At 49.7% G+C, this 26606-nt stretch overlaps 1 protein-coding gene across 1 annotated transcript in view; it reads right to left on the bottom strand.

Moving 5' to 3' along the window:
- CFAP53 (cilia and flagella associated protein 53) overlaps nt 1-26606 on the bottom strand; it is a 132207-nt gene that overhangs the window by 40194 nt on the left and 65407 nt on the right. The window contains exon 5 of the mRNA XM_029580124.1: nt 6304-6522. Coding sequence (XP_029435984.1) covers nt 6304-6522 — 219 coding nt within the window. The remainder of the gene's footprint in view (nt 1-6303; nt 6523-26606) is intronic.

Here is a 26606-nt window from a genome sequence, read left to right as displayed (position 1 = left end):
CCACGGTGGTGGCGTTGTCCGAGAGGATCCTCACCTCTCTGTGTCGCACCAGGGGAAGAAAATGCTGGAGAGCGAAACGCACGGCTCTTGTTTCCAGGCGATTGATCGGCCACTTTGCCTCCTCTGGCGTCCAAGTCCCCTGCGTGGTGCTTCTTTCGCAGACGGTGCCCCATCCCGCGAGGCTGGCATCGGTGGTCACCACCACCCAATTGGGAACCTCGAGCGAGACTCCCTAAGCCAGATGTGAGGGGACAAGCCACCAATCCAGGCTTTTCCTGGCTAATGGTGGAAGCGGCAGGATCACCTGATACTCCTGGGAGACTGGTTTCCAACGGGATAGCAGGGACACCTGCAGTGGACGCAGGTGTGCAAACGCCCAGGGTACCATGTCGATGGTGGAGGCCATTACTCCCAGGAGCTGCAGATAATTCCAGGCGGTTGGTTCTTCCAAAGCCGAAAACCGAGACACGTGCTCCCTCAGGGCTTGCGCCTTGTCCTGGCGCAGGAACACCATACCCCGCCGGGTATCGAAGCTCGCTCCTAAGAAATCCAGGTGTTGCGAGGGCACAAGGGAACTCTTTGGAAGGTTCACCACCCAGCCCAGAGAGCGTAGGAATTGTACTACTCTGGCCACTGAGATCTGACCATGTGAGAAGGACTTCGCTCGAATCAGCCAGTTGTCTAGGTATGGATGTACTAGGATACCCTCCTTGCGGAGGGCCGCCACCACCACTACCATGATCTTTGTGAAGGTCCAAGGTGCGGTCGCCAAACCGAAGGGAAGCGCCTTGAACTGAAAGTGTTGACCGAGAATCTTGAAGCGAAGATACTGCCGGTGAGCCGGCAGGATGGGAATGTGCAAGTATGCTTCCGAGAGATCCAGTGAAGCGAGGAATTCTCCCTTGTGCACTGCGGCAATCACTGATCAAAGAGTCTCCATGCGGAACCGGCTGACCCTGAGGGCCTTGTTTACCTCCTTCAAGTCCAGGATGGGCCGAAAGGAACCGTCCTTTTTGGGAACAATGAAGTAAATGGAATAGTGGCCCAAGCCCACCTCGTCGAAGGGGACGGGAACGATGGCCCCTATTTCCTGCAGTCGGTCTAGTGTTTGTTGAACCGCTATCCTCTTGAGATCCGAACCGCAGGGGGAGAAGATGAACCGGTCCCTCGGGGGGCGGACAAACTCCAAGGCGTAACAGTCTCTTATGGTGTCCAGCACACACTGGTCCGTGGAGATAACTGCCCACTCCTCGTAGAAGTCCATGAGGCGGCCTCCGATCCGGGGAGGTGAGAAGTGGGCTCCTTTGGCATCATTGGGAGGACTTTGTGGGCGGATTTCCCTGCCCTGGACCCTCTCTTGCGGGCCTCCGCCCACGAAAGGAACGAGACCAAGGCTGGGATCTTGTCGGCTGTGTCCGGGAACCGGACTGCCGGTAAGACCTATAACGTCGCTGTGCCCTGGCCCTGGTTCTACCGGAAGAAAATGACCTGAAGGAACGCTGTCTATCCTCCGGCAGCCGATGCACCGAATTTTCCCCCAGTGACTTGATGATCTGATCCAGGTCCTCTCCAAATAAAAACTTCCCCCGAAAGGGGAGGGAGCCAAGGCTCGACTTGGAGGAAGCATCCGCCGCCCAGTTGCGAAGCCACAAGAGCCGTCGGGCTGCTACAACCGAAACCATGGACCGCGCCATTACGCGAAAGAGATCATACAAGGCGTCCGCCCCGTATGCTGTGGCAGATTCCAGACGGTCCGCCTGGGCGGCCTCTTCGGGGGGCAACTCCTGAGAGGTGAGAAGCTGCTGTACCCAGAGTAAGCTGGCCCTTTGCACGAGCGAACTGCACATCACGGCCCGCATACCTAGGGCGGAGACTTCGAAGACCCTCTTGAGGAAGGTTTCTAGTTTATGGTCCTGTGTATCCCGCAGGGCCGTTCCACCCGTTACCGGGATGGTCGTCCTCTTGGTCACTGCCGACACCGCTGAATCCACCTTGGGCACCTTGATAAGATCCAAAAAATCCTCAGGGAGCGGATATAGCTTTTCCATGGCGCGTGTGACTTTCAAGGATGCCTCGGGAGTGTCCCACTCCCTGGTGAGAAGCTGTAGGAAGGACTCATGGATAGGGAAAGCCCTTGCCCTAGGACGGAGGGCAGCAAGTACTGGATCCCCTTTGCGAGAAGAGGTGGCGACGGCAGGAGCCACAGGGATCGGCGGATCTGGAGGTGGGTCGAGGTCCAGCTCCTGAATAATATGGTGGATGAGTTCATCCAGCTCTTCTTTTTGAAAAATCCGTAGGGCTCGAGGGTCATCCCCCTCCGTATGTCCATCCGGATGCACCTCCGGGGGTTCCGGGGAGTCGTCTCTCACCGGCGAAGCCGCCCCCGTGGTATGCCGGGGTGGCACGGGAGAGGGACCCGGCAAGGATCCAGGCGTAACGGGCGAGGCGGTGAGACCAACAGCAAGTTTAGGAATCTTGGGGGGAGGGGCTCCCAGGGGATTCGGCGCCTGTGCTCCCATACCCTGCAAATAAGCCATGTGCATTGCCAGAATAAAATCAGGTGAGAAAAAACGGGGAGCTGATTGGAATCCCTGGGGGGGGGACCGTCCTGGGAGCCCCAGTCGGGCAAACCCCCCGCCGGGGGCAAAGCCTGTTGAGAGCCAGTGCAACCAATCCTGTCTGCATCTGGGAGCGAGTCCGTCTCACGCTGTCCCCTAAAATGGCCGCCGTTCCCGCCAAAGGCGGCGTCGTGGCCGGCCCGCGCCGCCAGGGCTGAGGAGGAGGCAGGTCCGAAATCGCACCGGAGGACTGCAGGGTGCCTTCCCCGTCGGGGAAGCACCGCTCACAAAGCCCCTCCCTCAGAAATTAATTCCCCGGTTCGCCGCAGGCCTCACACCTCGAGGACCGCGGCATGTCAGCATCGGGAAAAAAGCCTCGGGGGGGGGGGCCAAAAACGAGCTAGTGCCGCGGGGGGGCCTGGAATGGCCCTAACAACCCGCCAAAGGCATCCAGGAACTGCGGGGGAAAACCCCCGTTTCAGTTGAGCACACACCCGCGGGCGGAGCTTGCGAACCGCGGGACCCACAAACGACGCGTGGAGCGGCCGGAACCACCGGCATCCACGGGGCACCACCAAAAAGAAGCAAACCTGTGGAGAAAGAAACTCAAAAAACTTCCACTTACCCCAACGGAAGAGGAAAGGAGTACAGAATAGAGAAGGCAGAGCCACAGCCACACACCTCCTCAAAAATTGAAAAGTCTTTTTTTTTTTTTTTTTTAAATTTTAAGGATCCAAAATGAAGAGAAACATAAGACAGGGAAATACTGTGGAGAAAAATAAAGAAATAACCAAAAATGAAGAAACCCTGTCAATCTGGGGGAGCTAGTGGATCCCCCCAACTCACATCTGCTGGAGTCAGAAGAATACTGAGCTCTAGCAGAGGGTGCACTACTCTATATGCTGACGCTCTCAAACTCTGTTCTGACTCCATCTGCTGGTCGGGGGATATAACCCACTGTCTGGACTGATCCAGGTACATACAGGGAATGGTCTGTTAGGGCACAACAGAGTTAGTTTCAGGTAACTTCATTCTGACAGATAAGAGGCAATAATTAACCTGCCCGAATTGGAACAAACACTATGGGTAGTTTTCATCTTTGGGGTTTACAACAATAATCAAAGCAAAACTATACATGTATTTGCCCTGCATTTTTTATTCATGTGCTCTTCTAACTTTGCATGCCTTCAGTAGTTGAAGGAATTCTACAGAATGTGTTATATGTGAGAGATCACCCAAGCTATGAGTATAGCACAGATGTATTGTTGATCACATATATAATCCTGTCCTCTAGAATACTGTCCTCTTACCTATGGAAATGATTTTATTACCCTTATAATCAGTAATGAGGCATAAGAGTTTGTGTGTTCCTTCCCCACCTGCGCCTGTTTGTCCTGTTATGTTTCTCCCCCAGAGTTGATTTCTCATTCCTCTTACCTCAGCCTGGACTTTAACTTTGCTTTGCTCTCTGCCTGCCCTGATCTCAGCCTTGCTTGCTTCTACCTTCATTGTACCTAGCCTGGAAAGCCCTGCTGGAGGCCAGAAACTAGGCTCAACCCATGGGAGAGGTGGCTGGTCAGGCAGAAGATCTTGCACAAGATAGGCTGTATAACTTAATAGCAAGCCAAGGGTTCACTACCCCCACTTTGTGACACTAGTGTCAAGTCAAATAAATTTGCAGTCATGTCTAACATTACTGTAATAGCAATAAGCCACTCCAGAAACATAGCTGTAGTGTCAGTAGTCTGAGATTATTAATTGTTATCATAGTATCTTGACTAGCAAAACTACTAATACTTATGAGTTTTCCGAGATGATCAATTTCAACTGAATGCTGAAAAAAATATAAAACTTCCCAGATAACAAATGATTATATTTCTCTTTTCAGTTGTCAGACACCTAACTGTTACGCTCCGCGGCCACAGACGGCTGTGGCCGCCATTGCTCACCTCCCTTTTCACAACTTTGGCTCCGTTGGGCAAACTCGCAGCTTCGGCCAGCTACCACCGACCTTCTGGCCTCCTTTCCCGGGCCTATCCGAGCAGCATGGAAGCTCCCGACCACCATCTTACCCGTGGGGTTCCACACGTGCGCGCTTCCCGACCAGCTTTAACCACGTCATGGCGGGAACCTCGGGGGCGTCCCTACCCGATGACGTCACTCTGGTCTAATATTTAAACCGGCCTGCCCAGACAGCTGGCGACTTGGCAATGAGTTCACTTGCTATTGTTCCAGCTTCTACTCAGCTTGTTCTGGTTTGCTTCCGTGGTGTGAGACTACTGGGTACCCGCTCCTTGGGGGCCCCCTTCGTCTCTTGGCTATCCACTCGGAGGGCCTCTCACCCGGTTCCCAGTCTGCCTTTCTCCTAAGGCCTTCTATGGAACTTCTGCTTACTTCCTATCGCTATGAGTACCACTTCTGGATCACTGTTCTGATTGCTACGTGGGAATCCTCGTCGGTGTACCCCACTCTGCGGACCATTGCCATGAGGACTCATTTCTGGGTTCCCCCCTGCTCTGCAGACCCTCACGGTGTTTCATCTGAGGAACTCTCGCTGGTGTACCCCGCTCTGCGGACCATTGCCATGAGGACTCACTTCCGGGTTCTCCCCTGCTCTGCAGACCCATACGGTGTTTCATCTGAAGAACCCTCGCCGGTGTACCCTGCTCTGCGGACCATTGCCATGAGGACTCACTTCCGGGTTCCCCCCTGCTCTGCAGACCTATACGGTGTTTCATCTGAAGAACTCTCGCCGGTGTACCCCGCTCTGCGGACCATTGCCATGAGGACTCACTTCCAGGTTTCCCCCTGCTCTGCGGACCTGTGCCGTGTATCATCTGAGGAACCCTCGCCGGTGTACCCCGCTCTGCGGACCATTGCCATGAGGACTCACTTCCGGGTTCCCCCCTGCTCTGCAGACCCATACGGTGTTTCATCTGAGGAACTCCTGCTGGTGTACCCCGCTCTGCGGACCATTGCCATGAGGACTCACTTCCAGGTTTTCCCCTGCTCTGCGGACCTGTGCCGTGTATCATCTGAGGAACCCTCGCCGGTGTACCCCGCTCTGTGGACCATTGCCATGAGGACTCACTTCCGGGTCCCCGCCTGCTCTGCAGACCCACACAGTGTTTCATCTGGGGAACCCTCGCTGGTGTACCCCGCTCTGCGGATCACTACCTTGTTCTTCCACCAAGGAACCTCCCTGCATTCTCCACCACTGATTCAGTGTGTTTCAGTGACTGCATTTCCCGGCACCCCCGCTCCTCAGGTAGTGCTTTCTCCTTTGACTCTCGTCTCAAGCAAGACTGACGTCAGCAGGGTGCTGCCGTTCAGTGGCCCAACTCCAGGGGTCACCCTCTACATCTCCACCTCTACGTCTGCTGTATCCCCATCCCGCAGCCGAGGCTCTGCCTCCCGACGGTGAGGCCCAGCGGGGCTCCTCCCCCGGGGTGATTCCATCTCTCACCTCGGCCAAAGGGTCCACTCACTTACTTATCCTAACACTAACATAGTATAAGAAGAAATCTCAAAAAGGAATCTGTTGATTTCAAATATTAGCAAGCAGGTTTTTAGTCATTTTCAAACTCTTCCAACTAATCTATATGTAATGAAATAGAAGAGGTGCCACTTGAAGTTTATATCTATATTTGGCAGATCAAATCAGTATAAAAATATCTGAATAATAGAATGCCCAGCTTATTAGAGATAAAAACACAGGCAAGCAAAATGCCATTTTAGTGCATACTTTCCTTTGTAGTTTTTCTTGCGTGTCATCACTGGTATCTTGAAGAAGCTGGTCTAAGATTTTCATGTCTAAGGCAAGTTCTTCTTGCTGTTCTCTGGCAAGACGCTTCATCTTCAAACGAACAGAATTGTCCAGCATGCCCTTGGTCTGCCGCTGTTTTTGAAGCTTCTCCATCTGCGCGCGCTCTTCCTCCATCTTAAGTAAACGTCTCTCTTCTTCCTACAAGAAGAAAACTGCCAGGCATGAGCACACTACAATCTGCAGCTAACTTTTTCACAAAGCATGCAAAACCAAATTCAGAACAGTTTTAAATGTATTACATGATGGCTGAAGTTCACTAACTGCAATTTAAGGCCTGGCCTAATACAGGAGACTTGAGTTTGATTCTTGGCCCTGGTTTGTGCTTGTTCGGCATACAAGAGCCTGGCCTGCTGTGAAGGCCACGTTAGAATCTGGAGGATGGAATCTCAGCCATGGCACAACAGTGACAACTATAAGTGAGATTCAGGCTGCATGCATTCCCAGTTCTGAAGAGTCACAATCCATGGTCCCTAAATAGGGACTGGCATTTCAATGGCTGGATTATAGACCCAACCACTAGTTTCCTGAAGTAGCTCAGGGTTAGATTCCGTGGCAAAAGTTATAAAACTCTTTAACAACGTTTTTAAAATTCTGCTGCAATATATGGTGTATTTGCATACATTTTAATATTTTTTCATCAATTTCTAAAACTTGTGTGTGAATTTTTTTTCTCTTTTCTGCATCTCCTTTCTCCATTTTAACTTTCTATTTTCTTCATTTTTGCACTTTTTTCTATATCTTTATCTCTACAATCCATATCATTCTCTTCTCTTATCTGCCTCTGCCCTGTGGTCTATCAATTTATCCATCCCATTCAGCCTCTCCTCCCATTCTGTGGAAGGCTATATAGGGAGTTAGTGAAAAATTGGACTGGAAGAACTTTGTATGTGCAGTTGGGATAGTGAAACAAAGCAATCACCAATAAATAAATGAATAAATGTGGATCAATATATTGCATAGCTTAATATAGAGTCATTAGGCATGGTACTACAGCATGATGTCTTTTCCTTTTTCTTAGTCTGCTTAAATAAGTAACAAGTGGAAACAGGAACAGAAAACATCTGTTCACTGTTTGATAAGCTCAGTGTCTGAACTGTCTGCGACTCATGGAGTAATAGAATATCTCAAAGCAAGACCACAGCTCAAGACATAAATCTGCTGAAGTTGTAAGTTCTAAATAAGAACAACTGAACTTACAAAATCTGGACTAGAACCAGAAAATGAGAATATAAAGTTAATTGCAATTAACAGTGTCCTTTATATTCCCAGAGAGAGAGCACTGTTAGCCATTCCATGAGGTTTCCAGACCTGCTGTGTCTTGATTTCTTTACAGATATGTTGATTTGCAATAGAGAGCCTTATAAGGGAGGTATCTTTCTATAAATCTTATGCATTACTTTACTGCTGTTATACTACTTACTCTTACTGATATTTACTGTGAAACTATTTGCCTTTGCTGTTTTTTTACCATATTTTAGCAAATTTAGTAAACCAAATATCTGCTGTTGTGTTGTGTGTTCTATGATGAAATATACCACCACACAGCCCAATGTTTACATTTGGTGCCACACACAGGATTATGTCATAGCACGTATGTTTAAAAAAATAAGGTATCCTTCGATAGTGGATGTCTTCTAGTTATTATCATACAGTAAGTAAGTGCCAGAGAGTGATAAAAAGAATACATGTCCTTCTTGCTGTTAATACTGGGATCATGTGTAAATCTAGTAATGCTCCCACTGATCAGGTTTCAGATAGTGTATCTGGCTGGACCAGTCACAAAAAATGTAATGCTGCAGCACAATTACTGAGCAAAACAGAGCTGGCTGATTATGCAAGACAATATAGGCTGGGACAGGGCTCCAACTTGATCTCTGAAATAGTTACCTGCCTCTCCCGGTGTAGGTCAGAAGATGTCAGGAACTATTTGGGATGGCGGTATCAATCAACAAAAGTGGATTTTAAGATAAGTGCAAGGATAACCATCCTGGAAGAATTACATTATACCAAGTCACCTAATGATTATAAGGCCTTTTATTCACAAGGGCTTATCAGCACGAAAACCAATTCATTTGGTATTGTATGAAGGTTGACTAATTTCTTAATAGAGATATCCTGCTTAGCAAGTATTATATATACTGTGTTTCTAACACTTGCTATATGTTTGGGTCTTCTCCTTGAGGAACTATTTGTGGGCATGTTTGATGCTTTTGTCTTGTCTTCCATCAGTATACACTTCAGAAGGGTATAATTGACTTACAGCATCTATGTTGCACTCCGCTGCTCGCGGGCCCTAATCGCAAGCATCCTCACTCACCACACCGGCTTGACGCTGCCACTGTCGCTGCTGGACCTTGCTTTCTGTGCGACCTGGACGGCCGCACCGCTGCCACCCCAGACTGCTGCTGCTTGCTGCTGCTCCAATGCGGCCCAGGATGCTGCCGCAGGCCTCATTCCTTCTCTGCAGCAGGGAGGGATGCTGTGGTCTCCACCTCTTCACAGCTTGCACTGCCGCTGCTGCTGCTTCTCGTGGCGGGGATGCTGCTCATGCTGAGGCTCTGCTTCTGGCGACGTGGAAGCTGCTGTCATCTACCTCTCTTCACGGCCGGGTGCCGCCGATGTTGCCTTTCTGCTCCTGCCTGACCCAGGCTCCTCTAGGTATGAGCCTCAGCACTTTATTTAAAGGGCCAGCGGCGGGAAAAGCCCCGCAGCCCCAATACATGATGTCATCAGTCTGTGCCATGTCCAGCCCTATAAAAGGGCTCACCTTGTTCTCCTGGGGGCCTTCGCATGGATCCTCACGGTCATCTGTGCTTTCTTCACCATGCAAGGTTCTCTGTGGTCTCCGCCTGTCTTGATGGTTTTCATGTTAGATGTTCCTGGTCTCCATGGATGTTCCTGTTCCTTGTCAGAGCTCCTTCGTAGTCTCTCCGCTGTTCCTGATATTCCAGGTTCCATGTTCTGGTCCTGGTGTTCTTTGTTCTTCACGTTCCAAGTTTCTGATGTCCCAGTCCTAGTCCTGATGTTCTCGTCTCTGGCTCTCCATCTTGCTTCCAGGTTTCCTGTTCGTCCACCTTTCCTGGCTTGCCACCGTTGTGATCTGTGACCAGCCCATAGGGGGCTGTGTAGGGCGCTTCGTGGCACAAGGCCTGTCTTCATGTCTGCAGCGCAAGTCTCCGGAAGGCCCTCTCTCCTCCTGGCCTTCCACCAAAATACGCTTCGTTTGCTGATGTCTTCTCGAAGAAGGCCGCAGACACCTTACCCCTGCATCGCTCCTGACTGCGCGATCAACTTGTTGCCCAACACAGAGCCTCCTCGGGGTAGCATCTATCCATTATCGCTAACAGAGACTCAGGCCATGTCGGAATACATCCGCGAGAATCTGGCCAAAGGCTTCATTCGGCCCTCTAAATCTCCCACAGGAGCGGGATTTTTCTTTGTAGGGAAAAAAGACGGCTCCCTCCGTCACTGCATCGATTACCGAGGCCTAAATGAGATCACCCAGAAGGACTGCTACCTGTTACCTTTGGTCTCAGAGCTGTTCGATAGACTTCAAGAGGCGAAAATCTTTTCCAAATTGGACCTCAGAGGCACTTACAATTTGGTCCATATTCACAAGGGTGACGAATGGAAAACTGCGTTTAACCCCTGTGATGGCCACTTTGAATATCTTGTTATGCTGTTTGGCCTTTGCAACACCCCTGCGGTTTTCCAGAATCTTATGAACGAGGTCTTCAGAGACTTGCTTTACCAATGTGTGGTAGTGTACCTTGATGACATCCTAGTCTTCTCCCAAGACTTACAAAGCCACTGCAAGGATGTCTCCCGAGTTCTCCAGCGTCTGTGGGAGAATCTGCTTTATGCTAAACTCGAAAAGTGTTCTTTCGAGCAAGAGACCGTTCCTTTCCTTGGCTACGTGGTTTCCAGTCAAGGGTTCAGGATGGATCCCCAGAAATCACAGAGTATTCGCGATTGGCTTCAACCTACTGGTCTCAAGTCACTACAGAGATTCCTTGGCTTTGCCAATTACTATCAGACTTTTATTCACCATTACTCTACCCTGACCACACCTCTCACAGCCATGACTCACAAGGGCGCCAACCCTTCTCAGTGGTCACCGGAAGCCATGACCGCCTTTCAAGATCTCAAGGCCACCTTCCTCCAAGTGCATGTCTCCGCCACCCAGACGCCTGGCGTCCATTCATAGTTGAGGTTGACGCCTCCGATTTAGGGGTAGGAGCAGTTCTAAGCCAGTACTCGACTACTCATACTTTACACCCGTGTTCATTCTTCTCCAGGCATTTCTCCCCAGCAGAACGGAATTATGGTATCGGGGATAAGGAGCTACTAGCCATCAAGCTGGCTTTTGGGGAGTGGTGTCCCTGGCTCGAGGGAGCTCAAGACCAGATCACAGTGTATACCGATCACAAAAACCTTGAGTATCTGCACCGTGCTCAGCGTTTGAACCATCATGTAAAGCTTACTCTATGCTTATGGCCAGGGACACAAGAATACTTAGACTCAGTAAAAAGTATAATGTATTTTTATTAGTCAATATAAGTGTTCTCGGGAGATGCTGGGTACTGGGTGCCCTTAGTCTTACAATCTGACCAGCATCTCTCTGGATACAGGAAGTGACCCTTGTTTTACAGATAACATTCAAATACAGGAAAAGGATAGAAGGTTCTAGAGACTTGCATGACTGCCCAAAGGATCATTTACATAAGTTGTGATGTCAAATGCATGATTAAATCATCCCTAACTATCCCTGATTGGCTTCCCAGGATGTGTAGCCCATTTCCCATGGCTCTCTTTGTTCTGTTAAACTCTTACTGGACAAGACAATCAACAGGTCTGTAACTGTGTGGATTACAAACTCCTGAGAATAGTGCCTGAAGCTCCCCTGTGGTTTCTTCTTTGTGACTCTATGAATAGACATCACCTGTCTGGTGCCAGCTTGCCTCCACAGATATCCAGGGACAATTCTGTAAGTCACTCAGAGTCCATTCAGCCCAGGCAGGCCAAAGACACGCAGAGGGTTCTGGGGATTTCCTTCTCCGTGTTGGTTTTCTGTTCAGGTATACTTCTCAATCATCAGGCCCAATGGTCCCTCTTCTTCACGTGATTCAATTTCCTGCTGCGCTACCGACCTGCCAATAAAAATTGCCGTGCCGATGCTCTTTCCAGATCCTTCGTCGCAGAAGATGTTCCTGACACTCCACGGCATATAATTGACCCTGCTAAGGTCCTTCTCTCCGCCACATTTCCGGTGCCACCTGGGAAGACGGTGATTCCTTGCCAACTACGCCGGAGGATCCTTCGGTGGGCTCACGACTCCTTGACTGCAGAACGCCCAGGTCAAGCCAGAACACTCTCCACATGTCAGCAGTTTTATTGGTGGCCTACCATGAAAAAAGGCACACAGGCCTATGTAGAGTCCTGTCCCACTTGTGCCCACCAGAAGCCTCCGAGTAAGTGCTGGACCCACATCGCAATGGATTTCATAGTGGATCTGCCTGCCTCCAATGGCAAAAACACTATCTGGGTCACTGTCGACCGTTTTTCAAAAATGGCCCATTTCGTGGCTCTGCCTGGTCTTCCTTCAGCACCGCAGCTTGCTAAATTGTTCATCCGACACGTGTTCCGGCTCCATGGCCTCCCTAAACATATTCTCTCAGATCGTGGAGTTCAATTCACTGCTCGTTTTTGGAGGTCTCTCTGCAAAAAATTCAACATCTTGGATTTCACCTTAGCCTACCATTCACAAGCCAATGGGCAAACTGAAAGGACTATTAGAACCTTGAAGCAATTTCTGCAGGCCTACGTGAATTTACGGCAGAATAACTGGGCCGACCGCCTTCCTTGGGCTGAGTTCGCCCTGAACTCTCATCAATCCGCCTCCACCGGATCGTCCCCTTTCCAAGTGGTCTATGGACGACAGCCTCTACCACCACTTCCGCTACCACTGTCTGTGCCCTCTCCAGCAGCACAGTCAATTGCCCAGGAGTTGCATCAACTTTGGAACAACACTAAGCAGCTTCTCCTGCAGGCGGCCCAAAGATCCAAGAAAGCCTTTGATGCACACCATCGCGAACCACCTCAGTTAAAACCCGGCGATAAAATGTGGCTCAGCACCCGCTTTATCCGACTTAAGCTGCCCTCTGCTCACTTCCTTCCCAGGTACATTGGTCCCTTTCTGGTGCTCTGCCGTTTTGGCCTTGTCACCTACAGACTCTAGCTCCCTTCCTCCCTCAAAATCCACAACGCCTTCCACGTTTCACTACTAAAACCCTTGTTACTGTCTGGTTTCTCTAAAAAGCCACCAGAGCCTCAACCATTGTCTTCGGAAGCAGATGTCACGTATCAAGTCCACGAGGTCATGGATGTAAGAAAACATGGTAAAAGGTGGGAGAACCTCCTGTCTTGGGAGGGTTTTGGTCCCGAGGAGAACAGTTGGGAACCTGCCGCCAACATTCTGGGCAAAGACCTTATCCGGCAGTTTCATGCTACGCATCCTCGAAAACCCAACCCCCGGGAGGTGGAGCCTTAAGAGGAGGGGTACTGTTATGACCGTCGGTCGCAGATGGCTGCGACCAATGCAACTCACTTCATGTATTGCTCTACTTTCATCTCCGGGCCTTCTCGCGGCTGAGGCTAGCCGCTACTGCCGCATTCCTCCGGGTTCCCAGGACTTCTCATGGTGTCCGGGACGCCGCCGCCACCACCCAGGCCGACTCCGGGCCTTCCTAGGCGTGCGCCACCAGCCTCTCTTTTGAAGACCCAAGGGCGGGAACCTCAGGGGCGTCCCCAGCTGATGACGTCATCAGGCTGGGATTCTTAAGCACCTCCTTCACCCCTTGTTAGCAGACTTGGCAACACGTTCCTTTGCTACTGAGACCTGCTCCTGGCTTCTCGGACCCGTGGTTCCTGTATCAGTTCTACCGCGTCTGGATTCTGCTCGGGTACCCGCTCCTCGGGGGCCCTGCTGTGCTCTTGGGTGAGACCTCGTCTCCTGGCTTCCCCTGCTCCTCGGGCTAGCTCTGCGCCTTCCAGAGCTCCAGTCTACTGGCCTCCCTGCTCCTCAGGGTCGCCCCTTGGAACCACCTCCTGCTTGGAGACTGGACCCGCGCTTCCCTGCTCCTCGGGGAGTGCCTACGTTGTACAACAAGACTGTACCAGTACTTCCCCGCTCCCTTGGGCAGTGTCTTCGTTCTACACAAAGACTGTGCCTGCGCTTCCCGCTCTGCGGGGAAGTGCCTGAGTTCCATTTCAGGGACTCTACTCGGCACCCCCACTCCTTGGGGTAGTGCCTCGATTCTCTGCCTAGAGATTCTATCTTGTGCAGCCCTGCTCCCTGGGGTTGCTTTCGTCACTACCTCAGAGATTCACCTGGGCTTCCCCGCTCCGCGGGTTAGCCTACGTTACCATGCCAGAGCCTCTCTTGCTGCGCAGCCCCTCCCCTTAGGTCTCTCTGCTGCGGACCTCCAGAAGTTCCTGTTTTGCGCTGCCCGCTCCTCGGGGCCTGCCCAGCGCTTCTTTCTCTCGAAGGACCCTGCTCTGGTACGTGCCTATCCAGTCCAGCGAATATACTATGGGTTCTCCCTGAACTGTGTCTCTCACCCCACTCCTCGGAATCTCCCATAGTACACCCTTTACTGCACCTATGATCATGTGGCTGTGACGCAGGACACTCCACTCCTCTATACTACTGAATCTCCTACCACAGCTGACCTCACCTCCTCCCCACAGGTGGTACCAATCCTCATCTTGGGCCAAGGGCCCACAAACCCTAAAAATTAGATGGGACATTTTCCAACTGGGCTAGAAACTTAGGTGTAGAGGAAGGTGAGCCAGGCCAAAAACAACAATTTGAAACTGGTTTCTAAAGTGACTGGGCAAAAAAATATAAATGAAAATTGTCCAGTAGGTTGTCTGTAAGACCAAGCCTAAATTAAACAGACTTTTCTGAACTGAATGAACTGTTTCTTCTGACACATCTAGAAAGAGTAAATTTCAAACTTTATAAAATAAAATAAAATTTAAAAAAAAGCATTTCAAATTGTATTGACCCTTCACATTTCTGCCCACTATGCAATCAGGAAGGAGGTGGGTTGGAGCTTGGAATTAAGAGCCATTCATGGGTTCTTCTGCCAACCAGGTTTGTGACATCTTGTCGCTTAATCACCCTGCAGCTTGGGTTACTCCATTGTAATTGAAGAATGACTGTAATGTGACTGCCAAAACTGTAAGGTGGTGTTTGCATACAATGCACTAGATTGTGTAAATAATGAAGCATTAATGCACAAGGGTGTGCAGTTAATGATTTATTCATATGTCAATCCTCTTCCAAATGTCCCAAGCATGTTTTGTGATGTTTGGTGAAAGGAAAGGGTAATTGAATTGAAAGAGGGTAAGTGATAATGTAACCCACCCTCCCAGAAGTAATTGCAGGTTAGTCTTCTGTCTTGAGAGTATTGGTACATCAGGAAGTAACTAGCTAATGCAATAGCAATTAGGGATGTGAATCGTTTTTTGACGATTTAAAATATCGTCCGATATATTTTAAATCGTCAAAAATCGTTAGGGCCACGATACAATACCAATTCCCCCGATTTATCGTCAAAAAATCGTAAATCGGGGGAAGGGGGAGGGCTGGAAAACCGGCACACTAAAACCCCCTAAAACCCACCCCCGACCCTTTAAATTAAATCCCCCACCCTCCCGAACCCCCCCCAAATGCATTAAATTACCTGGGAGTCCTCCGTAGCGGCGGTCCGTGGCTAAATCGGGGGAAGGGGGAGAGCACGAAAACCGGCACACTAGATCGTGAGGTCTTCAGCCGGCGCCATTTTTCAAAATGGCCGCCGCAAAATGGCGGCGGCCATAGACGAAAACGATTCGACGCAAGAGGTCATTCCGGACCCCCGCTGGACTTTTGGCAAGTCTTGTGGGGGTCAGGAGGCCCCCCCAAGCTGGCCAAAAGTTCCTGGGGGTCCAGCGGGGGTCAAGGAGCGATTTCCTGCCGCGAATCGTTTTCCGTACGGAAAATGGCGCCGGCAGGAGATCGACTGCAGGAGGTCGTTCAGCGAGGTCCGGAAATCTCGCGAGGGTTCCGGACCTCGCTGAACGACCTCCTGCAGTCGATCTCCTGCCGGCGCCATTTTCCGTACGGAAAACGATTCGCGGCAGGAAATCGCTCCTTGACCCCCGCTGGACCCCCAGGAACTTTTGGCCAGCTTGGGGGGGCCTCCTGACCCCCACAAGACTTGCCAAAAGTCCAGCGGGGGTCCGGAACGACCTCTTGCGTCGAATCGTTTTCGTCTATGGCCCCCGCCATTTTGCGGCGGCCATTTTGAAAAATGGCGCCGGCTGAAGACCTCACGATCTAGTGTGCCAGTTTTCGTGCTCTCCCCCTTCCCCCGATTTAGCCACGGACCGCCGCTACGGAGGACTCCCAGGTAATTTAATGCATTTGGGGGGGGGATTTAATTTAAAGGGTCGGGGGTGGGTTTTAGGGGGTTTTAGTGTGCCGCTGGACCACCAGGTAATTTAATGCATTTGGGGGGGGGGTTCGGGAGGGGGGGGGATTTAATTTAAAGGGTCGGGGGTGGGTTTTAGGGGGTTTTAGTGTGCCGGCTCACGATTTTAACGATTATGACGATACTTTACACACACAAACGGCAACAATACGATTCCCTCCCCCTCCCAGCCGAAATCGATCGTTAAGACGATCGAGGACACGATTCACATCTCTAATAGCAATGGCAAATTCAATATACAGAAATAAGGTTTAGCAAATATAAAAATATATAGATATATAAATATATAAATATATAAGGTGACACCTTTTTATTGAACTAGCTTACTACATTTCGTGACTAGCTTTCAAGGGCTAATACTCTCTTCCTCAAGTCAAAATTTGAATGAGCAAAAGATAACATTACCAGAAAATATAAAGCAGTATGGTTGCCATAAGTGAATCATAGAAAGCATTCCAGTGATAAGGATAAGAGGGAAGGAAAGGTGTAAGTGGGGTTCTGATGGGTGATCACAAGGTGTCAGGCAGTATAATTTTATGGCTCACAATATGATAGGAAACTTAACTCTTTGAGTCCTTTAGAGTCCAACAGAATTGGACCACTACAGATGTCATGGCATCTCCTGCATATCTACCAGAATGGGCATGCAAATGCGAGAGATTATGATGATAAATAATCTCTTTGAGGCTGATATTCAGTGCTACTTGGCCAGATAAACAACAACTTATCTGGCTATATGGCGGCCGCTAAATATCCAGCTACGCTGAGCAGTTGCCACTTAGCTAGATAATTACTACATAAGATCTGCCATACTAGGTCAAATCAAAGGTCCATCAAATCCAATATCCTGTTTCCAACAGTGGCCAATCCAGGTCACAAATACTGGGCAGGATCCCAAAAGGTTGATAGATTTCATACTGATTATCCCAGGGATAATCAGTAGTTTTCCCAAAGTCCACCTTACTAATTTTATGACATAGGAAAATATGGGTGTTGCGTCCGTCGGTCTTCGATGGCTTCGCCTCGCTTGTTTCACCCCTATCTCGGCTCCTCCCACTTACCTGGGCAAGATGGCTACCACAGCGTCATCCAGCCGACTTCTCTGGCGTCCCCGGAATGGCTAAGATGCAGCCGTATGCCTTTGTTCCTCCCAGGTACCTGCTAGGGTGCGAGCACGCAACTCACGTCTAAGTACACCCAGTGGCGCGAACCTCGAGGGTGTTCCCTCAGTTGACGTCACGCCCATCCAAGTAAGAACATAAGAACATAAGAAAATGCCATACTGGGTCAGACCAAGGGTCCATCAAGCCCAGCATCCTGTTTCCAACAGTGGCCAATCCAGGCCATAAGAACCTGGCAAGTACCCAAAAACTAAGTCTATTCCATGTAACCATTGTTAATGGCAGTGGCTATTCTCTAAGTGAACTTAATAGCAGGTAATGGACTTCTCCTCCAAGAACTTATCCAATCCTTTTTTAAACACAGCTATACTAACTGCACTAACCACATTCTCTGGCAACAAATTCCAGAGTTTAATTGTGCGTTGAGTAAAAAAGAACTTTCTCCGATTAGTTTTAAATGTGCCCCATGCTAACTTCATGGAGTGCCCCCTAGTCTTTCTACTATCCGAAAGAGTAAATAACCGATTCACATCTACCCATTCTAGACCTCTCATGATTTTAAACACCTCTATCATATCCCCCCTCAGTCGTCTCTTCTCCAAGCTGAAAAGTCCTAACCTCTTTAGTCTTTCCTCATAGGGGAGTTGTTCCATTCCCCTTATCATTTTGGTAGCCCTTCTCTGTACCTTCTACTTCTCAAGATTGCTAGCTCGTTGAGTTGGCAAAGACTCGAATGGCTCGACTGTTCCTGTCTGCGCTACTCTGCCGCTCCCTGCTGCCTGCAGGAAGCTCTCCTTTTGCCCTTCAGGGTTTGACTACTAACTTGGTACCCGCTCCTCGGGGGCCCTCTGTTCTATTTCAGGTGCCATTCAGGAAACAGGTACTCGCTCCTCGAGGGTCTGCTCTCCCTGCCTCAGTGCCTGTACCTTTCTACAACTATCTGGTGGAATCGCATCCATAACAGCTAACACCGAGTGAGTACTCTAATATCTCATCTGTCTTATCCATAGTAACGCCTTGCTGGGTAACCTGCTGCGGAACCACCTGACGTCATCCAGGAGAGAAGGGCTCCCTCTGCCAAGGTCCCTGAGACTACAACTCACCTCTGTCACCTGGTGGCTACATCAAGCTGTATAATAAAAGAATTCAAATTCCAGTGTTTTGTGTACTAGAGTCTAGCTTTGTGCTGTGGCTCCTCACAGGACTCCTCCCCGTGGGTGTGGTCATCTCCACAGCACCCAAGGATCCACTAAAATACACGTAATAACAACAGATTGCCAACTCCATGGATCTGGCTCAGCTCACTGCTTTGCAGGCCATTCCAGGCCTGGCTCAGTGGATCTCCGAACAACAGACTGCGCTGGAAGGACTGACTGCTGCATTTAATTTGTTACACAAACAGATGAACTCGCCTTCCACCTCAGGTAGTGAGACTAAACCATCAGAGGTGACGGTCAAGACAACTGTACCTCTAGCAGCTCCTACCCGCTTCTTGGGAGAAGGATGGAGATGCAGAGACTTTATTAACCAATGCTGCATACTCTTTGCATTATAACCTGGACATTTCCCCACAGCTTATGCGAAGACTACTTATATCCTGTAATACTTAGATGGACGAGCCCTGTCCTGGGCATCTTCGCTGTGGGAACGCGAGGACCCGATCCTTCACAATACTGACGGATTCCTCGAACTGTTTAAATTAGTTTTTGATGACACTGCCTGATATTCAGTTGCAGGATCTTCTTTGGTTCACTTAAAGCAAGGGAACAAGACTCTAGCTGACTTTGCCATCGAGTTCAAGACCCTGGCGTCTGAACTATCCTGGACCCAAGATGCCTGAAAACGCTGTTCTTTGAAGGGCTAAACATTCGCTTGAAAGATGAACTCTCAGCAAGAGAGATGCCTGAAATCTTGGCTGAACTGGTGAAACTGGCAACCAGAATCGATTGCCGGCTTCGAGATAAAGTTCAAGAAACCAAGACTTCCAGGAGACCCCTTCTGAGTGAAGTCCGAGTCAAGACTGCATCCAGGGCTATCCCTACAGTCCAAGCAGCCGGCGAAGAAGAACCGATGAAACTAGGCCGCAGCCACCTGACGTCAAAAAAGAGAAGAACGCGGAAGAAGTTAGGGCTGTGTATGTGCTGTGGACAAGCTGGTCATGCTGTCCAAAATTGCTCTATATGTCCGGGAAACAGACAGAATTAAGTCCTGCGGGAGGACTCTTCTTAGGTCTCACCGCTCCTTCTCCTCCACTCTCTTTCCCTGTATCTCTCATCTGCGGTCCTCTACAGTACCAGACTCTTGCCCTAGTGGAGGCAACTTTATTCTTCAATGACTAGTGGAACATCTACGGATCCCCACTTCCACTTTGTCGCCTCCATTGCTTCTTTCATCCATCCATGGAGAACCCTTGCCGGGAGAAGTAACACTACGAACTGAACCAGTGTGTCTACGTACCGGTGCTCTCCATACGGAGACCATCTCCTTCTTTGTTTTAAAGAAGGCTATGCACCCCATAGTACTGGGACTACCTTGGCTAAAACAGCATATGCCTCAATTCGACTGGGTCACTCTAGAACTGTCAAGTTGGAGTCCAGATTGCCATAAGCGATGCCTGACTGAGATTAAGCCATTACCTTGTATGCCTACCATCCCAGTAATGCCGGGCTTGCCACCTCAATACGCATCTTTTCAAGATATCTTTTCAAAAGAAGCTGCAGATATACTGCCGCCTCACAGACCCTTTGACTGCGCCATTCGTCTAAAGCTGAATACGGAGCTACCCAAGGGCAGAGTGTATCCCTTGTCTGTGGCAGAGAACAAAGCCATGTCTGAATACATTCAGGAGAATCTCAACAAAGGCTTCATTAGACCGTCCAAGTCCCCTGTGGGCACAGGCTTCTTCTTTGTGGGCAAAAAGGACGGCACATTGTGTCCTTGCATAGATTACAGAGGCTTTAACGAAATAAATATTAAGGATCATTATGCCCTGCCTCTGATTTCATAATTATTTGATAGACTTCAAGGAGCCCAGATCTTTTCAAAACTGGATCTGAAAGGAGCATATAACCTACTTCGCATAAAAGCTGGCAATGAGTGGAAGACGGCCTTCAACATTCGAGACAGCCACTTTGAGTACTTAGTGATGCTGTTTGGCCTGTGCAGTGCTCCAGCTGTCTTTCAAAACTTAATGAATGACATCTTCTGAGACCTCCTATATAAATGTGTCGTTATCTATTTAGATGACATCTTAATCTTCTCACAAGACATCACCACACACCAAGAGGATGTCAAGAGAGTACTACAGAGGCTTCGTGAGAACCATCTCTACGCCAAGCTATCCAAATGTGAATTTCATAAAGAATCAGTGCCTTTCCTGGGCTACATTGTCTCTAAAGAAGGTTTCCAAACAGACCCACAGAAGCTGGAGAGTATCAAGAAATGGGCTCAAACCACCGGATTAAAGGCTCTCAGATGCTTCTTAGGTTTCACCAACTATTATAGGACCTTCATTAAGAACTACTCCTCACTCACAATACCGCTTACAGCTATGACAAGAAAAGGTGCCAACGTAGCTAATTGGTCTCCCGAAGCAGTTGCCGCTTTCCAGAAGCTGAAGGATGCCTTTTCAACCAAGCCCTGCCTTCAACATCCAGACCCCTCTAAGCCTTTCATCGTAGAGGTCGAAGCCTCAGATATTGGCGTAGGGGCAGTACTAAGCCAGGCTGGCGATTCCAAAGTTCCACATCCATGCTCATTTTTCTCACGTCGCTTTTCTCCTGCGGAGAGAAATTACGGAGTTGGAGACAAGGAACATCTGGCTATAAAGATGGCATTCGAAGAATGGCGCCCTTGGCTCGAAGGAGCGCAACATCAACTAATGGTCTATTCAGACCATAAGAACTTGGAGTATCTCCGCCACGCATAGTGCCTGAATCATAGACAAGCGAGATGGTCTCTGTTTTTCAACAGATTCAACTTCGTGCTCAAGTATTGTCCTGGAAATGAGAATATCAGAGGCGACGCACTCTCATGCTCTTTTCTCTCCGAGGACGTACCCGAAGAGCCGCAACACATCTTTGACCCCGAGAAGGTCATATTGGCAGCTACCCATTCAGTACCTGCAGGATAAACAATCGTACCCAAGAACCTCAGGAAGAAGTTATTGGCTTGGGCTCATGACTCCAAACTCTCAGGAGACCCTGGGCAACATAGGACGTTGTCTACATTACAAACCTTTTATTGGTGGCCTACTATGAAAGGGGACAAGTTCGCCTACGTCGCTTCCTGCGCAAACTGCGCTACACAGAAGATGCCACCAGGATGTCCATGGGGGTCTCCTCCAACCCTTGCCGGTCCCTGAAGAACTGTGGACACATATTGCCATTGACTTTGTGGTAGATTTACCATCATCAGGAGGAAACAATACCATTTGGGTAACCGTTGACAGGTTCTCAAAGATGGCACATTTCGTGGCTCTCCCAGGCTTACCCACTGCCATGGAGCTCTCCCGATTATTCATCACGCACACCTTCCGCCTGCATGGCTTGCCTAAGCACATAGTCTCTGATCGCGGAATTCAGTTCACCGCTAACTTCTGGAAGGCATTATGCAAGAAGTTCGATTTAGTCCTCAATTACACATCGGCATATCATCCTCAGTCCAACGGCCAAACAGAAAGGATGAACAGGACACTCAAACAGTTCATTCGTGCCTACGTGAACACCTGACAGAAAGATTGGAGCGAACTGTTGCCATGGGCAGAATTTGCCATAAACTCTCATCCAGGAACATCCACTGGATCAACACCATTCAAAGTGGTCTACGGACGACTACCATTACCACCACTGCCACTTCCATTATCAGTGTCGTCCCCAGCAGCACAGATAACTGCTAAAAATATCCATCAACTCTGGACTCAGACTAAAGAGATGCTTATGAAAGCAGGAATACGAGCTAAGAAAGGATACGATGCTCATCACCGTAAGGCTCCAGACTTCAAGCCTAGTGACAAAGTCTGGCTTTCAACGAAACATTTAAGACTCAAACTTCCTTCAGCTCGTTTCGCACCTCGCTTCGTTGGATCATTTCCCATTCTCTGATGACTGGGCAACCTCCCCTACAGTCTGAAGCTACCAGCTATTCTAAAGATCCACAATACATTCCACGTGTCACTATTGAAACCAGTGATACTCAGCGAATTCTCCAACAAGATACCCGACTCTACTACAGTAGATGCAGAAGAAGACATCGAATACAAAGTTGACGCAGTTCTCAATGTAAGAAAACGAGGCAGAGTATGGGAATATCTCCTGTCATGGGAAGGTTATGGCCCAGCAAACAACTCTTGGATTCCAATGTCCAATATCTTGGATAAGAAGATGCTACAGGATTTCCATCATCTACATCCGCAAAAGCCTAGACCTGGTAGGTCATTGCGTGGACGCCCTTTGAAGGGGGGAACTGTTGGGTCCGTCGGTCTTCGACAGCTTCGCCCCGCTTGTTTCACCCCTATCTCGGCTCCTCCCAATTACCTGGGCAAGATGGCTACCGCAGCGTTGTCCAGCCGACTTCTCTGGCATCCCTGGAATGGCTATGGTGCAGTCGTATGCCATTGCTCCTCCCAGGTACCTGCTAGGATGCGCTCGCAACCCACGTCTAGTACGCCCAGTGGCGCAAACCTCGAGGGCGTTCCCTCAGCTGACGTCATGCCCACCCGAGTACATCTCCTTCTCAAGATTGCTAGCTCGTTGAGTTGGCAAAGACTCAAATGGCTCGACTGTTCCTGTCTGCACTACTCTGCCACTCCCTGCTGCCTGCAGGAAGCTCTCCTTCTGCCCTTCAGGGTTTGACTACTAACTTGGTACCCGCTCCTCGGGGGCCCTCTGTTCTATTTCAGGTGCCATTCAGGAAACAGGTACTCGCTCCTCGAGGGCCTGCTCTCCCTGCCTCACTGCCTGTACCTTTCTACAACTATCTGGTGGAATCGCATCCATAACAGCTAACACCGAGTGAGTACTCTAATATCTCATCTGTCTCATCCACAGTAACGCCTTGCTGGGTAACCTGCTGCGGAACCACCTGACGTCATCCAGGAGAGAAGGTCATGCCAAGGTCCCTGAGACTACAACTCACATCTGCCACCTGGTGGCTACATCAAGCTGTATAATAAAAGAGTTCAAATTCCAGTGTTTTGTGTACTAGAGTCTAGCTTTATGCTGTGGCTCCTCACAGGGCTCCTCCCCGTGGGTATGGTCATCTTCACAGCACCCAAGGATCCACTAAAACACACGTAATAACAACAGGGGGAGGGAGGTTCTGGAAGCCAAATTTAGGCTCTTAGGTAGAAAGCTTAAATCCAGAACCTCCAGGGTAGCATTCTCTGAAATGCTCCCTGTTCCACGCGCAGGTCACCAAAGGCAGGCAGAGCTCCAGAGACTCAAAGCGTGGATGAGACGATGGTGCAAGGAAGAGGGATTCAGTTTCGTTAGGAACTGGGGAACCTTTTGGGGAAGGGGGAGTCTCTTCCGAAGTGATGGGCTCCACTTTAACCAGGGTGGAACCAGACTGCTGGCACTAACCTTTAAAAAGGAGATAGAGCAGCTTTTAAACTAGAACAAAGGGGAAAGCCGACAGTCACAGCGCATGGTTCGGAGAGAGGTATCTTCAAAGGATACTAATGATGCATTAGAATTAGGGCATCCCAACAGTGAGGTTCCAATAATAAGAAAAGTAGTCCAAATGCCTGTAACTAAAAACTTACCTGAGCTAAAAAATTCTAACTTATCCCTATCAATTAAAAAGCAGAATGAAAATACAAACAAAAAACAAACTTTGAAATGTTTGTATGCTAATGCCAGCAGTCTAAGAAGTAAGATGGGAGAATTAAAATGTATAGCAGTGAATGATGATATAGAATTAATTGGCATCTCAGAGACGTGGTGGAAGGAGGACAACCAATGGGACAGTGCTATACTGGGCTACAAATTATATCGCACTGACAGAGAGGAGCACCCGGAAGGCGGTGTGGCGCTTTATGTCCGGGATGGCATAGAGTCCAACAGGATAAACATCCTGTATGAGACTAAATGCACAATTGAATCTTTATGGGTAGAAATTCCTTGTGTGTCGGGGAAGACTATAGTGATAGGAGTATACTACCGTCCACTTAGTCAAGATGGTGAGACTGATAGTGAAATGCTAAGAGAAATTAGGGAAGCTAACCAAATTGGTAGTGCGGTAATAATGGGAGATTACAATTACCCCGATATTGACTGGGTAAATGTATCATCAGTACATGCTAGAGAGATAAAGTTCCTGGATGGAATAAATTACATTTTTATGGAGCAATTGGTTCAGGAACCGACACGAGAGGGAGCAATTTTAGATCTAATTCTCAGTGGAGCACAGGATTTGGTGAGAGAGGTAATGGTGGTGGGGCCGCTTGGCAATAATGATCATAAATTAATCAAATCTGAATTAATGACTGGAAGGGGGACAGTAAGCAAATCCACGGCTCTCGTGCTAAACTTTCAAAAGGGAAACTTTGATAAAATGAGAAATATTGTTAGAAAAAAACTGAAAAAAGCAGCTACAAAGGTAAAAAGTGTGCAAGAGGCATGGTCATTGTTAAAAAAATACCAACCTAGAAGCACAGTCCAGATGTATTCCACACATTAAAAAAGGTGGAAAGAAGACAAAATGATTACCGGCATGGTTAAAAGGGGAGGTGAAAGAAGCTATTTTAGCCAAAAGATCTTCATTCAAAAATTAGAAGAAAATAGGATAATGCATAAGCGTTGGCATTGTTGCAGTTTGATACTGCTGGAGAGGATAGTGGACCCTTGGGCCGACCTACCGAGGGAGACAGGGTAGGCCGGGGGGCGGAGCCACAAGCTAGAAGAGTTCACCCAGGAACCAGGGACCTCCCCCCGGGAGGAGCCCGTAGGGACCCGGGCCCTTGGGACTTAGGAGCTGTTTGTAGAATGTCCAGAAGGCTGTGGTGAAGCGTAGGCCAGGACCAGGACAGGCAGAGTGAATAGGAAGTTCAAGGTACCCGGAGGGCTGGGGACCGGCTGCGCAGAGCCGAGGGCCGGTTGAAGGCAGGACAGCGGGCGGCAGCGGAATCTGTAGCAAACTGGAGTCAGAAGCAGGCAGCGGGCTGAAGCGGAGTCAGAAGCAAACTGGAGTCAGAGGCAGGCAGCGGCTGAAGCGGAGTCAGAAGCAAACCGGAGTCAGAAGCAGGCAGCGGGCCGAAGCGTAGTCAGAAGCAAACCGGAGTCAGAGGCAGGCAGCAGGCCGAAGCGGAGTCAGAAGCAAACCGGAGTCAGAGGCAGGCAGCAGGCTGAAGCGGAGTCAGAAGCAAAGCGGAGTCAGAAGCAGGCAGCGGGCTGAAGCAGAGTCAGGAGCAAACCGGAGTCAGAGGCAGGCAGCGGGCTGAAGAGGAGTCAGAAGCAAACCGGAGTCAGAGGCAGGCAGCAGGCTGAAGCGGAGTCAGAAGCAAACCGGAGTCAGAAGCAGGCAGTGTGGAGATCAACAGGAACGCAACTGGAAGCAACTAAGAAGTTGTGAACCTCGTTGCAAGGCGTTGAGAGAGAGTCTGAACGCCGGTTATATCGAGAATCGGGCGTGACGTCAGCCGCGAGGACGGGGCCGGGCTTCCAGGAGCTGGGCGCGCAAGACCGGAGGGAAGCAGGCCCGTAATGGCGACCGCCACGTGGAATGAGAGAGGCCCCCGGGACCCGGAGCGGGCGGAATCTGGCGACTACTGAAGCGGAGGTAGGCGGGCCTGAGCCCTATCAGGAGGGAAGCGGTCAGGACCGCAACAGTAACCCCCCCCTTTACGGCCCCTCTTGAGAGGACCGGGCTTTTCCGGGTGGTCACGGTGGAACTGCTGCAAAAGGGATTTGTCCAGGATGTTACGGCTGGGCTCCCAGGTGTTGTCCTCGTTGCCGCAACCTTCCCAGGCGAGAAGATACTCCCACCTTCGGTTGTAGAATCGAACATCTAGGACCTCGTGTACCTGATAAGTGAGATCATCATCAAAGGAAGTGGGTGATGGATCCGGAGGTCTTCGGTGGTAGCGAGAAAGAACTACGGGTTTTAGCAGGGGTACGTGGAAAACATTGTGGACTCGAAGAGAGGACGGCAATCTCAGCCGATACGAGACCAGGCCCACTCTCTCGGCGATCCGGAATGGCCCACAGAACCTGGGTGCAAATCTCCGTGAGGGGAGGCAGAGATGAATGTTCTTCGTGCTGAGCCAAACCCGGTCTCCTGGCTGATAGGTGGGGGCCGGGCGTCGGTGGCGATCAGCCGTACGTTTGGCAGAAGACGCTGAGAGGGTCAACTTGTCCTGGGTTTTCCGCCACAAGATCTGCAACTGTTGAGCAGTCAACTGGGCGGCTGGAGAGGCACTGGGCGTAGCGATGGAAAGCAGAGGTCTCAGCTGTTTCCTGTATACTAGCTGGAAAGGTGAGAGTCCGGTGGCAGCATGAACTTGGTTGTTATAGGCAAACTCGGCCCAGGGCAGAAGTTCAGACCAGTTGTCTTGCCTCTCATT

Source organism: Rhinatrema bivittatum, chromosome 1 (genome assembly GCF_901001135.1).
Source record: "Rhinatrema bivittatum chromosome 1, aRhiBiv1.1, whole genome shotgun sequence".
Classification (NCBI taxonomy): Eukaryota; Metazoa; Chordata; class Amphibia; order Gymnophiona; family Rhinatrematidae; genus Rhinatrema; species Rhinatrema bivittatum.
The sequence above is the reverse complement of the archived record's forward strand: the minus strand, read 5'-3'. Positions and strand labels throughout refer to the sequence as shown.